General features: G+C 42.3%; 1 protein-coding gene across 1 annotated transcript in view; it reads right to left on the bottom strand.

Moving 5' to 3' along the window:
• Positions 1-1007: 1007 nt before the first annotated feature.
• PEX14 (peroxisomal biogenesis factor 14) overlaps positions 1008-17758 on the bottom strand; it is a 70897-nt gene continuing 54146 nt past the window's right edge. Inside the window, exons 4-9 of the mRNA XM_069034638.1 lie at positions 16668-16790; positions 10416-10501; positions 9715-9817; positions 8350-8447; positions 5109-5200; positions 1008-2826 (exon numbers count right to left, since the gene is read on the bottom strand). Of these exons, the coding sequence (XP_068890739.1) occupies positions 2361-2826; positions 5109-5200; positions 8350-8447; positions 9715-9817; positions 10416-10501; positions 16668-16790 (968 nt within the window). The 3' untranslated portion in view covers positions 1008-2360. The remainder of the gene's footprint in view (positions 2827-5108; positions 5201-8349; positions 8448-9714; positions 9818-10415; positions 10502-16667; positions 16791-17758) is intronic.

Raw genomic sequence — 17758 nt, 5'->3', positions numbered from 1 at the left:
TCCAGGCACTTTCTATTTTCAAAACCTTCTATGTATATAAAATGTATACAGGCAGGACAATACTTTTTCATCACATCCCTGCGTTGTTGTGTTTTCTTTTCACAAGGATTCCTGACTTGGAGAAATGAAAAGTGTCATCTCTTAAGAAAAGCCTTTCCTTTTAAACGCTTTCAAATTTGCCCTGTTTTAGCTAAACGTGACGTTCTCTGTGAACGTTAAACAGTGGAGAGAGAGACTGAGAGGGAGACACACACACACACACTCACTCACTCCTGGGGAAGATATTCATCCATTTAAGGCATGAGAAATCATCACATTCAGCAGCAGGTCTAAATACAGTAATATGAAGGTCCCTTTCGCTCCCCCGAGCAGGAAAATGTCACTGTGTACCAGACACCCAAATACTTGGGAATCAAGTAAATCCCTTATTTTTCAGAGGGGAGCCAAATCCTTCTGTTGAACAATGATGGAACTGTAGTAGCTACAATTTACTTGCTCCACACCATCTCCTTCGATGGTTTCTGGACTGGGATGGCAGGGTTAAGACCAGTCATGGGATCCAGCACAGCATTCCCTCCTGGAGATAAGACTGAGGGGCCATGGGATATCTCACATTCTCCCTTCAGCACCTCCTGCTGCTGGCGGAAGGAGCAGGACGCAGCATTATTCCACACCCTGCAGAGCCTCCTGCTGGGAGCAGAGGCACAGAATAACTGCACTGCACTCACCAGGGGCTACATCCATCACAACCTCTGCACCATCAGAGACAACACAGCATTACCACGCTCTTGGAGCTATTTGTAGTGTACCTTACACTGCACTTACACCACTGCCTCCTGCTGATAATCGCCTAAGACTGGAGCAGTCCAAAAACCAACCACAAATGGCCTTTGGAAAACATTTTAAAAGGACCAGGTTTCTGTAACCACCCCTTTCCCCTCCCTTGACCACCCTACATGCATATTTCTCCCCAAAATAAGAGCCACAGTAATCCAGTAATAGCCTGGTGTTAAATAGTGGTAACTCATATTTATTACAATTATATACAATCATATTTTATATTTGAAATCTATACATGATCACACAGACGAGCACACTTGCTTGGTGAGGACAGTGAGACTCAGTTGTTACAAGAATTGCTCTGCTAAGATGCCCTGATGCAGTGAATAGTATCATTGGACACCACCAGCTGCAAACACAATGCTGCAAATGAGAGGTTTCAAAATTCACTGGTTTGTGTATGGCCCCAACGGGGCAAAAAAAAGGCTGAACTGCACAAGAAGGGCCAGTGGTTAAACCTCAGAGCTGGAGCTGTTGTCTTTGCTAGAGAGACTGCTTTGCTGAAGCAGGTGCCTGTCACTGGAGAGGTACCATTTATGATCATTTTTCTTCTCATTTAGGGAGAAAAAAAGGCTAAAAACCATTGCAAATATTCAGAATTAACCAACTATTCCAGCATCTGATTTCACCCCACTCATTCATTCATTCATTCATTCATTCAGAGCAGCTATAAATAAAATATATGATGTCAAAAACTGATGTGAGCTTCTTGTCTTTGGAGGAGGAAGGGTAATAACTGGGTTGAGTGGAGTCAATTTCTTCTAAAGCCTTTTACTGGGGAGCAGTCATCAACAAAGCCACCTGTTCTCATGGATTTTACTGTGGCCATGACACCTTGGTCCCTACCAACAGGTCACTCTGATGAATGTAAGCATGTGGGGTGGAAATAACATTCTTTGGACCCCACAGAAGTTTAGTGTTTTTACGTGCTAGGTAGTTTCAGGAATTTGAGGCTTGGCATAAGGTTTGGAAGAGCCAAGACTGAGATCTGGTGAGGAATTTGAGGTTAAAATGTTCAGGTTTGGTTTTGTTTTGTTTTGCAACAGAGTATCAAGTAGTTTGAGAAATAAAACAGAGGGTTATTTTGGGAAACAGAGAACTGCTTTGGGCCTTATGTGGGATTAAAGGCTCATGAAATCAAGGAGCTCAGTACAGACTGGTTTCTGAAATTGGATAGAAGGGCTCTAGGATGCAGCAAGAGGCTGGCTGCTTCTGTAAGAGGGTGTATTCTGTAGCTGTGGTGCATGGTAAGGCGATCGGTCTGCCAGCCTAGCAGTGACCCCAGCTCACGGGAAGAAGGGCTGGGAGGGGAGAAGAAGCCACTGCAAGACTGCAAAGCCCTGTGGTGAAACAGGGCAATCATGTTGTTCACCGAGCAATCATGACCTTGCTCAAGGTCAATCAAGGGAGAATCACTGGAGGGAATGGTAGCTTTTCTCTCCACAAAATGGGAGAGGCACTGGGGACAGTGCAGCAGGCTGGGGAAGATGTGCAGCAGCAGCAGCAGCAGCCAGGGTGTCTTAGTCAATCTCATTCTCATTGCTGGCCCCCTCAGGTCTTCGTAGCTTTTCCACTTGCTCATTAATCTGACCATCCCCTCCTCTCCGGTCCTCAGTCTGGACACCCAGACATTCCTCCTCATCCACATGGCTAACATCATCATCCTCATCATCCTCTTCCTCCTCATCATTCCTTTTGGTTTCCCTTTTCTCCTCCTCACCCTGCACCTCCATCCGCACTTGGCTCGTGACGTCGATGACGGCCTTGGTGCCCTCCTCCGTGCCGAGCAGGTGGCAGCTGACCTTGGAGCCCTCAGGACTGTGGTTCTCCTTCACTGGGGATGAGGTGGTCGACTCATTGCTGACCGGTGAGATGTCACTGCTGCTGTTGTGGTTGGCAACAACAGGGTTGGAGGGTGAGCTTGGCTTCACTGGGATCTGCCATGATGGGATCTTAGGAGCCGAAGGGGAAGGAGGGAACTGCCTCCTTGGGGAGGAGAAGAGGGGAAGAAAAGGAGAGAAAGGGGCTTTTATTATAAATACTGAGGGGTTATCATTAGAGAGAATGGCATTTGCACTATGGAAGTCATGTAAAGCAAGACTGAAACTGCAAGTCTCTTTGCCATAAATGAGCAAAACCAAGGCCACTTCACTTCTCCAGAGAGATTCTCAAAGTGCTTTACAAGCTCCCAGCAATCGAGCCTGTACACAAGGAAAATATCCCAGCTGGGCAGTCTGAAGCACTAAAATGATCTGATTTTGCCAATTTCACTAAGTAAGCTAGCACTCAGGAATGCTGCCTGTGAAAAGACAAAGGTGTCCCTTTATAAGACAATCACTAATTAATTGGTACAGAAAATTCCCACTGGAGCAAGAAGTCAGACACACCAGGTGCCTGAGCCAAGGAATTTCACCACCTGGCTCTCACCTCAATAGTGATACACCACTTGCATTCTGGCTCATTGTAATCCAGAGCCTTTCTCCCAGTTCCAGCATGCACTTTACATGTTTGGGACAGGCCTGGCTGCCACAAACTGGTTCAGCTTCTCTGACTTGAATGGAGTCATACCAGCTCGCACCAGCTGAAAAGCTGGCCCCGAGTCCTTTCCAGGTTTTAAGGATATGGCAGTAGCAGGCTAATGCCCAGTACTAATAGGAGATCCCAAGTGCCAAACAGGACAAATATAAGTGCAAGGGGAGCACTGGTGCCCTCAGAGAGTCATCCATCATGAAGGGCAAAGAACAAAAGCATGTCTGATGTAGTACTCCCATGCATCCTTGCCTATGTATGTGAAAAGTGGGAGTATGAAGAGGTGTCAGATCAAAGTCTGAAAAGGCTATGTGCCAGGGGGTCCTCATGCCCCTCAGGGGAGCTGGCAAGTGCCACAAACAAGAGCAGAGCAGAGCAAAGCTGGCTGCTCTCCTGCACCAAGTGCTCACACTCGGCATTGCCTTCTCTTAGACTGAAGTGGGAACAGGAGCAGTTCTCACCTCCCTCCTGCTGCTGCCACCAGCAGCCACCACAGAACTGGGCTGATCTCACCCCATCCCCTGTGAGTGCAGGATGCACTATTCAATGACTATCATAAATGCAACCAACTAATTCAATCTGGAGACAATCACAGAATATTCTGAATTGGAAGGGACCCCCAAGGACCACTGAGTCCAACTCTTAAGTGAGTGGCCCACACAGAGCTTGGGCCCACAACCTTGGCACTATTAGCACCATGCTCCAAGCAACCGAGCTAATCTCAGTGGTTTTCCTGGCTCCAATGCTGCTGCTGCTTCCTCACTGCAGAAACATTTGTCTTTTTATTAAAAAGCAAGCCCCCAAAAAGTTTTCTTTTTTCCCAAAAAGCACTTTTCCCCCAGTTACAGCCTTCCCACTGCTGCAAAGGTGTCATTAAGTAATGCTCTCTCCCCACAGAGAGGCCAGTATGACCCAGCTTAACAGACAGTAACTTAATACGTGTCCTCAATCCTTCAAAGCTTCCTACTGCAACTCCTGGGAGGGGTGGGAGGCAAGAATTTAAAAGGATATTGACAACAACACACTTTTCAGACTTCTGAAAAGCCCACTTGCTCAGATCCAGGACACGCCTAGTCCAATCTTAGACTGACCTTTGAAGTCCATCTCTTAGGAAACATTGAGAAGTCTTAGTTACATGTAGAAGGAGACAAGGGAGCCCTATCCAAATGACGGGATCAATAGCTGAAAGCTAGATAAACTCTTAATTACTTGGGAAAAAAGAATTTTCTCAAGAACTGAGATCTGATCCCTGTTCTTATGACTGTCCCACAGGCTGGGATTTCTTTCACCTCATTTCAGACATCTGCTACAGTATAAGATGTTGATACCTGAGCTGATTAAGAGGAACAAGCTCTGCTGTGGCACAATTCTTTTCATCCTGGTTATGCCCTAACCATGAGCAAGGCAGCTGAACTGCATCCAGAAGTGACTTTCTAAAACAGAATACAGGTGCAGATGCAGTCAATTCCTCAAACTAGGTGAGAGGCATCCTGACTGTGGGGGAAGTGCGAACAAAAAGGAAAAATCTTATCAATTCCCTAACGCACTCTGTGATTTAAGGACAGTTTGAAAACAATTTTGAGACCTGCAAATAGAAAGTGATAGCGGAGTGCAAAATGGTATTATTAAAATAGCAGTAACAGGATATAGAGGTAGTTCCTGTTCGAAATGCCCTTCCTCTCCATGATTGAGGGAATCTCAGAAAGCAGCCCTTTCCCCACAACACTCTGCTCACATACCGGTTCAGGAGAAGTCCTTTTAAAGAGTAGATCTCAGATTTCAATTCATTAATATTCTGTGACTCCAGAATCCAGTTGGTGGAAGTTGTGGCCTAGAACATGAAAAACAAGACATAAAGATCAATGTCTGAACTGGAAGATAATTCACCAATGTCACTTTTTCCTATGTTGTTCTGCTCCCATCTGGGAATTTTGAGTCCTGTGGATAACATACATAAGCTCTATCACTTAAAATCTCTCAGACCTGAGAAAAACAACTTCCACAATAAGAAGTACTTGAACAGATCCCCATGATGACCAGAAATAATAATTGTCTCAAGGTGCCAAGACTATTCAATATTTGCTTTGTGTTTGGGAGACTAATTAATCTTGTCTCCAATCTTGCCTCCCATGCACAACCATTGCTAAAGCATCTCAAGGGGACATTTCTTTTTTCAGGAGGCCAGCACTTGTGAGAATTCAGGCACAGTTGGGCCCACATTGGATGTTTTCCACCAACATATCAGACAGAGATACAGAATACACAGAGAGATAAACCAAATCACTTGGCACTGACCTAGTGAATGATTTCTAGAGAAGAACTAGAACTAGGATCCAGAAAAGCAGTGGGAGTTGCACTGAATCAGGTCCTTTACTCCTTTCTGAGACTGAACTTAGCTAAGAAAACAGATTCGAATACTATATATTAACAACTATTTTAAAACCATTTTCTCATTTCTCCTAAATCATGAAAAAAAGAATCCATTATCTGCACTCTGTGGTGTTTAGAGGTGGGCTGATAAATACATATTTGAAAGTAGCAAAAATATTCCCTACTTGATCTGAAGAATTAGATCTATGCTTGAGTTACCAGGTCGTATCTCCAGAAGCAGCTGGACTAGGCACTGTCTCTTGGATATTTCAAGGCAATGGATGCAGTTTTGTGGGGAAATATGATAAGTAACTCATGGAAGCCTAGTACAGCTGCTGTCAGAATTGCATCAGAATTGCCATGGGATATCAGGCAGAAATTAGAGTAAGTAACTGAGGATAACATGCTGCAGACAATACTTTTGGCACTCTTTCTTTTAACCCTTTTGGGAACGTGAGAAATGGGAGTTTTCTAAACACAGATCATGGTCTATGGTTATCCCATCCTTTTCCACCAGTAATTCCTGTAGCCATGAGACCAAATAACACTCATGCCTGGCACGTCCCACAGTAATTTCTGCTAAAAGCCATTAGAAACAAACACATTGGTGAATATCACTGCAGAGATAGTTCTAATAAATTCCCCACCAAAGGAAGCCAGAACCGGAATAACACAAAACTCCTCCTCAGCAGTTCTCACTAGATGTAGCCAGAACTGCTTGTTCCTACTTACTCTTAAACAGTCTTGAGCTACTGCTGAGTAACCCCGCAGCCAGCACTGCTCACAGTGACTTCTGGGCTTCAAACCCGAAGAGCTGGGCGAGGCTCAGGCTGTAGTAGCTGTGTTATACACAGATGTGTTCCCTCAGGATTCACACTCCCAGCCCTCAGACAGCAAGAATCCAGGAGCCACTGTTCTGGCTTTCTAAGACCTTGAAAGCTACAGCAGCACATTAACAAGGGAGTGATTTCCACTCACTGGCCTGCAAAGGACTCAAATTTCCAAAACACATATGGTGCCAGATGCCTAGGATTTAGAAATAAAATCTGACATCTGGGGCTTTTTAGCCAGTCTCTTTAAAAACGGTTGTAGAAAATTCAAGCCTTGAATTTTTATGTACGTTTTTTAATTACTTAAAGTCGCTCTTTTTAATTTTTTACAGCATGCCAGTAGGAGTTTGAAAAGCAGATATAAAAACTTACATTGCAGCTGAGAAAACACAGCTTTTATTCTTTGGTTTGTGGGGTTACCCAAGTTTTTCTTTGTACACATGAGGTTTAGATATCATAACAATGTGTGCTACCATTTCAGTGCGGGGGGTAGAGAGGGGGGAAGGAAAACTTCTTCAAGACTCTCTAAACCACCAAGACTTATGGCCTTTTTCCTTCTTAAAGCTCAACATGTGTTCTTAATCTTAACACTTAAGACCTGAAAACAGTTTTCCAATTTCCGGACTGGCTCCAGGCCACTGTCAGGCCACAGTTCCCAAGAAAAATTGAAGCAGAGTGTTGTGACCATAAACTGACTTTCATGGTTGCATTACAGCTGTGCCACTGAGGGATTCCTCCTGTACAGTGTGCACAGCACAAAGTCAGCTGTGGCCCACCAGTTACACACCATCAAAGCATCTGCATGAGATTAAAAGTGTGGTAAGGGGAGAAGACAACTGTTCCTGCTGCAGGTAAAGGGCTGTAAGCATTGCCTAAAGGATTTCACAGGAAAATCTCCCTGTACAGAGAATACAACAAGATAACTGTGAACAATCTTGGCCTTGAACAATCCCAAGTCTGCGAGTCAAAGGAAGACTTCATCTCCATGTGACTGCTCCACATTCACTCCACCTCACATGTCAACGCTTACTCACTGATAGAATGCTTGGGCCAATGGTTGCAAAGTACTTTGGAGTAAAACACTAATTCTCATTGACGGAAAGAAAATCAATCTTGGTTAAAAGTGGTTACTTTATTTACACATGTAACAACACAAACTAGTCAGAATTGATAGCTTTATTGCCAAGGTCAAGTCAAGAGTCAAGGGGAATGGGTCACTGCGTGTCATTAACAGGGTTGTAATGGGGCCACCTGTTACACTCAGCTGACCAAAATCGTTGAAACAAGAACCCAAATAGTAAGAATGTTTGGCCATTACCTGGACCTGAACAAGTGACTTACATACAGTCCTTCAAGTATCTGCTTGGCTGAACATGATGTACAGAGTACAGGAGAAATACAAACTGGTAAAATTACATACACAAAAAAAATTCTCTGCACAACTGGTCTTTACCTCTTTTGGTCAGTGGACTAACTCCACAACAATTTCATCTCAAGTGCAGCACAGAAGATACGGAGCTCAGACACATGAACTTCATCCAAAACTACCCAGTAAAGCCCTCTCCAAAATCAGATGTATTTCAGTGAGTATCCAACTCATATCCAGTGCTCTAACTACACCACCCATAAAGAAGTCAGATGCAGAGAAACTGGTTGGGGATATGGCAGAGCTGATGGCTGGGTTGTGGACCCAATAGGTGCTCTCCACGTGCCCACAAAAGAAGCCATGCATGTTCCAAAACTGATGATGCTCTAAAGGTGAAGAGTTGGAAGCTGGTACCTTGGAAGCAGCCAGTTCTTGGGTGAGCTCTTGGATTTTCTGTTGCTGCTGGATTAGCAGCTCCTGGACAGCTGCTAAGGTTGTCTGTAACTGAGTCACTGTAAGGGAAAAAGCAGAAGAGTTAAACTGAGATACATCCACACTTACACACTCACACACACTTTTCCTGCTGTCTAGCTACAAAGATGCCTCTATTCCTACTATATTTAATTTATCTATGCCCGCCTGCTCACTTTAATCCATATGATTTATTTGCACTATGGGTAATCTACCTGCACTGCATCTAACCTCCAGTATTTCTAGTTTATCTTTCCATTGTATAGATGTCTATAGACCACAGTATATCCGTCTAAAACCTCTCCCTTTTAATTATATTGGTTTATGATTTGTACATCTCCCTGAACTTACACAATGTTTGTATCATTTATCTATCTCGGGGCTCTTGCAGGCAAACACTGGGGCTAGCTAGCTCCAGTCTGGGAAGAGGCTGCTCTCAGGGTTGACCTTAGGGTATCATGAGAAATGAAAGATGCTTTTCCTCTTACCCTTCAATGAAAAGTGTAATTAGCATCCTCCCATTCTCAACCTACCAGCTCCTTCAACCCCAATATCTTTAATAAACTTACTGCTGAAAATCATAATTTTTTTCATCCCAACTGAATATACTTTGCACTTTTCCCCTTTTATTCCAAGAGAGCATCCTATATTCCCTTCCTACACCCCAGCAAACACGGAAGAACTTCTGCTGGACTCCAACTTCAGCTGTAGAACTTTTTCTACTTTGGCACTTTATCCAAAGCTTCCAGGCAGTAAACAAGCTGATAAAATAAATAAAATTAAAAACTCTATTGGTGTGGCAGGTAACAGCTAATCCAGACCATCATTAGGGCATCGAGTAATGAACAGACACCCTATAGAGTCAATAACAGTGAAGGTGGCTAAGGTCAGGGAGGCACAGTAATTACAGACTCTCCTGACCCTTCCTTGGATTTTCAGATGGAAGGTGGGGAGAAACTACCAAAAAAAAAAGCCCCTGAAAATATCAGAGAAGCAGAAATTAAAAATGAACTTTACAGCCCTCCAAAAGGCTGTCATTTTATTCCCCTTATTAATATTCTGAGGTTGGGAGCCTTTCCGTAAAAACATAATTAATTGAGGCCGTGCCGACAGTAAACAAGCAATTTCAAATTAAACCGAAATGACGGCGGCTTCATTTGCAAATGTGAACAGATTCTCAGAGCAGATAAATGAAGTCACCACATAAAGTGGAGATGGAGGGAAAGAAAAGGGTGGGGGTCTTGGCAGAATGGAGGATAGAGGGAGAAAAGCTTTGAGGGGTGAATTGATGGAGTCATTAATCTTTACCTGTCTGTGTCACACTGCCACTCATCTCAGAAATGTTTGACTCAATCCTCTGAAGTTGTTTCCTGTCTTCTTTGCCTCCCATGATGAGAGGGACCAGGTATTTCTGCATGGAGTACAGAAATTTTTTCAGGAAATAAGGATGTGCAAAGCGCTATTTCTAATCTACCAGAAATATCCTCAAATCCCACCCCTCAAATCTCAGCCTTTATCACAGAGCCAGTGATCATTTATCCACACATCTGGCTGAGAAAAGAAATTCCCTCTACAGTAGGTGTTAAAAGAAGAGGAGTTTTGTGTTTACATTTGTCAGGGTGCTGAAAACCAGTTCCTAAGTCTGGACATAGCCATGAAATCTGCCTCATTCCACCCTTACAGAGGGTGGACTGGATATAATAGGTCACAACTCTCCTCTAGCTTCTACAGCCTCATCCTAGGAACGGAATATGCTTCAACAAGAGCATACACAATGGAAATTACCTTATTTCTAGTAGTTTGAGATTCACAGCTGAAAACTAGTTTGCTTGCCACTTTTTGACTCTGCATTTTCATGTTAAGTGCCTACATTTATCAAATATACCAATGGCAGTGCCAGTCAGAACAGAGATGCTTCACCAGCTTGGAAGCAACATGATCATTTGGACACAAGCAGCATAACATGTTTCTCTCAGAGTACAGTGTAGGAGTAGCAAGGGACATATTACCTTGTAGAGCTGGTGGAATCCAAAGGCAATTCCTGCCATTATGATAGCCAAAGCACCATAATCTCGCCATCTGGAGCCAGGGGGACCTAAAGGTCAGAATCAAGAAATAATCATAGTCAGAACTGCAGGTGACAACATTTTTGTACATCCATTTTATCAGAGAAAAGGGCAATGATTAACACACAGTGTGCAGGCCCTTGGCTGAGGACACTTAAACATTTGGCCAGACCTATGGCATTGACACTGGCCTTGTAGTGTCACAGGGAGAGAAACCAGAGCAGCAATTAAAAAGGGTCCATCAAGCTGTTTTGACCTACTCTTTCCTTGCAGAAGGCACTCTGAACCCAGGTAACTGTCTCTGGGGCTGGTACTAGCTAAGGTTAACTCCTTACCTGAATACCTACTGTTCTCCACTATCATAATTTCTGTAAATGGAGCCAGAGACCCAGACGAGTGCAGGAGAAAGGAAAGAAGGGAGTGTTTTAAGAAAGAAGATAAATCTATCAGGGCAATAAATGAGTTTATGAAAACTGTGTCAGCAATTACGGACCACTTCAATGAGGAAGGATCCAGTGTCTTTCAAGCTTAAATTACAAATAGGGACCAAAGCACACATAAAGAGCAGAGAGAAAATATGCAATGAAATATCTACAGAGAGAGGTAAAGACGTAGATTAAAGCTTGAGATATTCAACACACATATCTGCACAGAAGCTTAGAGGCTCCACAAAGGAAAGCAAAGGTATGGTATGCTCTGCTCCTTCTAGCAGAATCAGAAGATACCTGTAGTTTTCCACCAGCCTTATCCTGTCACCTCCCTCGCAGTTCCCTGAATGAACCTTGTACTGCCCCCGGTTTTCTTCAATAATAAAGAGGATGCAGAATGATCTTGCCTAAAGTTCAGTGGCAGGATGTGGGCAGAACTGACGAGATGGGAGACTGGTGTGGTCTCCAAATCTGCGTGTGACTACATTGTCTCATAAATGCATTATGTTCTCCAAAGTCTCAATTTAGGTATTCAAAAGGAGGCTTAACTGGCTGAAATGGGTGGCCGCTGGTCTCCTTTCTGCTTTGCTCAGCTATTGCCATTTTGCTTGTTGCTGAATTCTTCTACAGGCATTTCATCCCAAGAGTTCCCCTAATCCTAGCCCTTAGAGTCCAGAGTATTTGGGTCTGACTCCCAAATACTGGCACTCAGAGCTTCTTGCTACATTTTAGGACACAGCTCCTGAAATTATCCTCTGGCTAGAAATCTGAACAAATTAAGGCATCTCTGTCAGAAGTGGTGAATAGTGTCACCAGGAGTATTTTGGGTTGCTGCAGTTGCAGTTTTGGAGCTTAGGCACATGATCAAATTATCATAACTTTTTAACTTAATGAGTTAACACACGTCAGCTAAGCTGCAGTAACTGGCTGTGTACATGTCAGGATTTAAAATGATCTCTTGCTAATCTTGCTGCAAACCGCATCCATCTATCCCACTTTCCCCTCTGTGCTGTGCCCCCACGGTCACTTCTGGTATCTGAAGTCTCTTGGTTGTCCAGTCCTCTCCCCTAAACTTCTGACTAAACATATCCTTCTATGACAATATGATTTGTTCCAGGCTGAGCTGCTGTTGTACAGGGTTAATTATCTCAGGGGCCTGTGAATCCTGCCCATGGCTGTCCTTGATGGGCTGTCCCAAACTCCCTCCCAGCTCCACTGACCTCTGAGCAGGAAGGAGACACACCTGTAGGAATCCATCTGCTTTGCCCTTTCACCTCACTCATCTCTCCCTCCACTCCTGTAATGCTTGAGCTAAGAACATTTTATTGCCCCCTGGTTTTCATTATTAATGAAAAGGGACCAGAATGATCTTTCCTAAAGTTCAGAGAGTCTATAAAGACAAGAAGCTGAAATGCCATTTTACTCATTTTAGAGATGTGTGAAATCTGTCTTGTGACAAAAAAAAAAAAGCGAGGGGGGTGGAGAGAAGAAGTGAGTGAGTGAGGGACGCAGTAAAGGCTCTGCACTGACCACAGCAACTTCACGATGTTACAAAGAATGTCACAGTCACTGCCTAAAATACACTCAACCTTTCTTTTTCTCTGCAATTCTCTAATCTAAAACGTGAAGACGTGAAAAGGGGTTTAGGAGTTTCTCTGTTTTAAGCTCCATGCTCACAGTGACTGCATATTCTCAGTTTCTCCACTTGTAAAACAAATAAAGTTCAGATAAAGTGAAAAAGCACTGACAGCCCAGTTACTTTAGGCACTGCGAAAAGTACCAAACCATTCTACTGAGAGGCCTTCAAAAGTCAAATGGAAGGGACACAGACATTTTCTCCAGGTATATGTCTGTGTTTTTGCTAAGTATATTTAATTTCCACAGCAGCCACTGTAAATCACATTTCCAGAGTACACACCTACTATTTTTAAGATCCCCATTCACCTAAGAATTAACTTTCCTAACAGCGACTAAGTAGGCCTTGTGCATCCAACTTAAGGTCAGCTTCACTAGTATGTGTATCCACGTCTAAAACTGTAGAAACTGATGCTGGAAGAGGTGAATTTCCAAAAGAAAACAGTGAATTCATGGAAAGATGTTGGAAAAAAAAAAAAGAGTTTGGATTCTAGTTACCCTTTTTAATTGTAAGAGGAAACAGTCTGTATTTTACAGACTTGTGCGTAATGAAGACACAGGGATGTGGAAAGAAGATCCGAATGGCAAGAAAAAAGTCACTGGAGCTGATTTTTAAGCAGGTGTAAAATCTGCACAAACCCCCATAAATGGAGCCCATAAATACCATGGGGAACAACACAGACAATACCTGGATGGTAAGCATGCAGCTTTGCACACCTTGCTCAGAAGCTCCCCTGAGTTTGCTCGTAATTATATGGGTTAGAAAGGTAAAAAAAAAAACAAACCAACAAATTAATCATTTAAGTATTTAAAGTCAGATTTTTGTCCTCAGTGCTGGATTAGTGTATTTCATAACACTAATAGCAGACAGCCCTGGTTTTTTACTGGGGGTTCATTTTAGAGCATGTTTAAACTAGTCAGATTGAGTGATGCTTCCAGCAACTAATCGCATGTCAAATAAAAGATATTTTATGTAATAAATTACTGCTACAAGTAATTCAAATGTCATTTATCAGTTTTATTATCAGTCAGGCAAAGTCTTGTTTCTCTATATTAATCAAATTCAAGCTTTCTTTAAGCTTTTTTTTTAAGCAGTTTTGACACCTCTTGGCAAAAGTACAAACTAGAGGGAAGGAATTACTCCTCCAGAACAAGAGGAGAAATAGTAGAGATGGTATTGACCTAAAATACTAGAAATTTAATTATTGTCTCTTCCCCAAAAAAGTTTTTATACTTTCTCTTCAACCAAACCCAGAAGGGGTTCAGCATACAAGACCTATGCTACTCTAAAGGCTTACAAGTGTGCTTTTTTCTTGTTAACTCTTCAAGAATTAGGAAGTATTTATACAAATTACAGGTACTTCCAATAAAACATTAGAACATTAAGTTCAATTGTACAAAAGGAAGTATTTAAGCAGTATGAATTTAAGAAACAGAACAGACTGGTGGCAACAGCAGGAGATCCCTGTTGCTTGAAAGGAAGCAAATTCAAAAGGGGTACACAGGATTTATTGCTGCGACTCACAGGAGTGGGCATCTTACACTGGCATTACTAGCAAGATCATCAGCTTGGCTGTTTGCTTCATTCCTGCTGAAGAAATGCTTGAGATGGTTCTGAACCATCCTGAACTTCTGTACTTGTAACCCACAGCTGTAATGCAATTTTTAAACATGAAGCGGCAACACCTTGTGGGAAGAGGGTGCAGAGAGAAATTAGATTTTTTAAAATGCAAGCCTCTGCTTTTCAGCACAAAGCCCTCCTCATTTTGTGTTTTGTGTAGAGGTGTCAAAACTGCTCAAAAAAAAGGCTTAAAAAGAACCAAAAATATCAAACACAGTGGTTCACAGTCTTCAAGACCTAAGCTCAAGCAGATCCGATATTGCTTCACAAGAAACTCAATGTCTTCTTTGGAGAAGGCAAATACAGCTTTCAGTCTTTTTCAATATAAGCTCTTCAACATGAGTTGTTCCCATTGACAAATCAGTGTACAGACTGAGCAGCCTCTCTATCTCACTAGCCCTTTAGATATTCTTTCAAACTTCAAATCTTGCAGCATTCCAGCTCAGTGTAACAAATACTCTGTGAGAAGATAAGCATAACAGGTAGACAGAAAAAGTAGTATCTATCTTCCTCTGTACATGACAGTCCCTAACAAAACTGTGAAAGATAAACTGACTTAGTAAACTATCACAGAAAAAACTGTCCTGAAGCAGATTTGAACCAATTCAGAAATATTCATTGCAGGATTAGCATCCAACTGATGAAATAACCTACAGCAAATGACACACCTTGCAAGAGCACTGAGCCACTGCACAGTTTCATCCATCAGGTCTAGAAAAATTCAGATATGGCTTTTGCAGTTCTAATATCGCAGAAAGCACTTAATAGGAAGACAACAAAGATGGATCCATCATTAACACCCACCAGTACTACACCAGTCAAGAACTAGAATAGGACACAGATGAGAACTAACCAAAACAAGTATTTGGTCAAACGAATACCATGTATGTCCAGCTATTTATTCTTTTTATACATCCATTTAGAAGTTAAGCTTAAATAGAAGGTCTACAACAAACAGCTAGAGTGGGGAGGAACAATACCTAACAAACTCATTGTCACCCCTTTCCTGATTGTGGGGGCTGCTGAAAAGGACTGCCTCACAGGGAAAATCTTTGGGTTCAAATTATTTAAAAAGCACCAACCAGATCACAAAGCTACAGCATCAGTTTACAATTAGAACCCCTGCGAAGGCTTGTATTTGGTAGTATTTTTAGTAACCTTTGATTTCCAAGCATTACAGAATCATACTTTCAAAATTCTCTTTCAAGCTGTTACTGGGAACATTCTGATGTTGAAATTTTAGTGAAGGTTCTTACCTAGCAAGAAGAAAGTGGGAGCTGCTGCTTTGAAGAAACCCAAAATAGCAAAAGGAAAACAACCAAAGAGTGATAAAGCTGCCAGGGTTAACAGCGATGACAGTGTTTCCCAGGCTGAAGCGCATGCTGCTCCCCTGCTCTACTCATACTAGTGGAACACTGAAATAAGGGAAGATGAACTCTTCCAGTATTGGGTTGTGGTAAGAATTATTTGAAAGAGCAATGGACAGCACCAAGAGGGATCTGGCCCTGCTTCTACAGCAAGACAGCAGATTTTGCTTTTCTGGCATTTTCTGTGGACTACAGCAGACAGGAATTAGCTTAGGAGGCAGAATTCAGCCCTGGAGTTCACCAGCACACACAATACAACAGCCAGAAATATTCCAGTTCTGAGCCCAATACTACCACAAAAACTGTGCCAAACCAGAGCAGCTAAAAACTCAGAAAGCAAGTCTAGTATCGTCTCCAGCAATAGCAAACCTGTGCCATAAACTAATAAACACAGCCCTAATGGAGTGTTACATCAGTCAATATCTGCCACAGAGCTGTTTAAGAGCAGCAACAAAATCCTATTCTTCATACTTGGCAGGTAAGTGAAGTGATTTTCAAACTACCAGACACACATGTGAGCTGAACAGCTTCTTTTGATGGATTTTTAATGGTGTGTACTTTGGTTTTTATTGTTTGGAGCTTAGATACTTTTTTGCGAGGTTTGTTTTAAAATGCAAATATATATGTAAATTTTGAGTCTACACAGATTATGTTGGGACTTTAAAATTTCTTTGAGAGCGTATTTTGTACACAAAAATCATACAATCACATCCACATAGTATACACAGAATTTCTGCTGTTACACCTCAGATTATTTAAGATCAGAGAGAAAAGTTTTCCAAGTTTTAGAAGGGAAGACTGAGTCCCGTGTAGACAAAGTGCTTTTCTGACGTCCTTACAGTGTGTCAGAATCTAATTTGCATTGACTATCCACCTTCAGGTCAAGAGGTGTCACTGGCTGGTATGGATGACATTTGTTTGTAGACAGTGATCATTTGTATCTCATTTTCCTTGTGTAACATGATCTTGTCACAGGCATCAACAACCATGAAGTGCATTCAAAGTAACATTTGGTATCTGATTATGACAAAAAGTATCATCAGTTGAATTGAAATCCAGGATGTGGCACATGAATCTGTGAAATCGCTGCAGAAATCACAGCAGAAAGCAATTGGGACCAGATATTTTTCGAAGTGTTACTTACTATACACCATGGTGTGAGGAGGCTGAGCTGGCACCGGGTGTGTAGAAGGACCTGGGGACTGTGGCTCATCCGTGCTAGTGCCCGACTGCTGGAAAGCCAGGTCGATTTCTTCATCTGTCAGGCCTGGGGGAGCAGAGGAAATGAAATCAGTTTAGCACCTTTACCCACTTGATGCACACATAATTAAATTCTCAAGCCAGGCAGAACCCTTTCAAGCTGCAAAGAATTTTGGCACTGACTTGAGCAGTAATGCCTCCCCAATTTTGGATTCACTGGAATGTCTCCCTCTCTCTCTTTCTCTGTTGCAATTTAACCTTAAGCGACAGAATATTAGCCTCAATGCTGCTTCCAAATGTGGCTCATTCAATTTCCTTAATTTATCCTTGAGTTTATTGCTGCTTTTGAAGTAGCTTTCTATTGCAATTCTCCATTCTTCCCCCGAAAAAAAGATACCATCAACTGCAAATGTGGCTCATTTTAATCTGTAATGGTGTAAAAAAAAAAAGAGGGGAAAAAACTAACAATAATGCATGAAAACAGACAGGGAAACAAAAAACTAATTATTGGGTTAGACGACTAATTAGTCTAGATCGTTTCCGAAGACGGGAATAATTTGCTTTATTTTATGACAAATGCAGAAATAAAAAGAAAAAAAAATCAGGACTGACTGTGATTAGTATGAATGGGACACAGAATGTAAGGAGGAAATAAAACTATAACAAAACAGATCAAAACAAGGCCAAACCCAAACTTTCAGCTGAGCATTGCCCCGGCCCATTGGTGCATGATTAGATTGCCCCAGGGCAGCCTGGTTTTCATTTCACACAGAGCTGTAGTTACACTGCACACATGGTACACGTTGCTGCAGTGACTCCTGCCATCAGGAAACGCCAGGATGACCATCTGTAATTGGCCACAACATATGGAAAGAATTTGGCCTACGAGGGAGAAAAGAAAAGCAGCTAAAGGACTCATGATGACCAGCATCTCTGAAGAAGGAAGCACAGCTGGATTATTTTTTCCAACAGCAGAAAACATTCTCTAAAAAAGAATCTAGTACTCAGATGGCAACCATGAAGTGGGAGCTGGAC

Source organism: Aphelocoma coerulescens, chromosome 21, assembly GCF_041296385.1.
Source record: "Aphelocoma coerulescens isolate FSJ_1873_10779 chromosome 21, UR_Acoe_1.0, whole genome shotgun sequence".
NCBI lineage: Eukaryota > Metazoa > Chordata > Aves > Passeriformes > Corvidae > Aphelocoma > Aphelocoma coerulescens.
The sequence above is the reverse complement of the archived record's forward strand: the minus strand, read 5'-3'. Positions and strand labels throughout refer to the sequence as shown.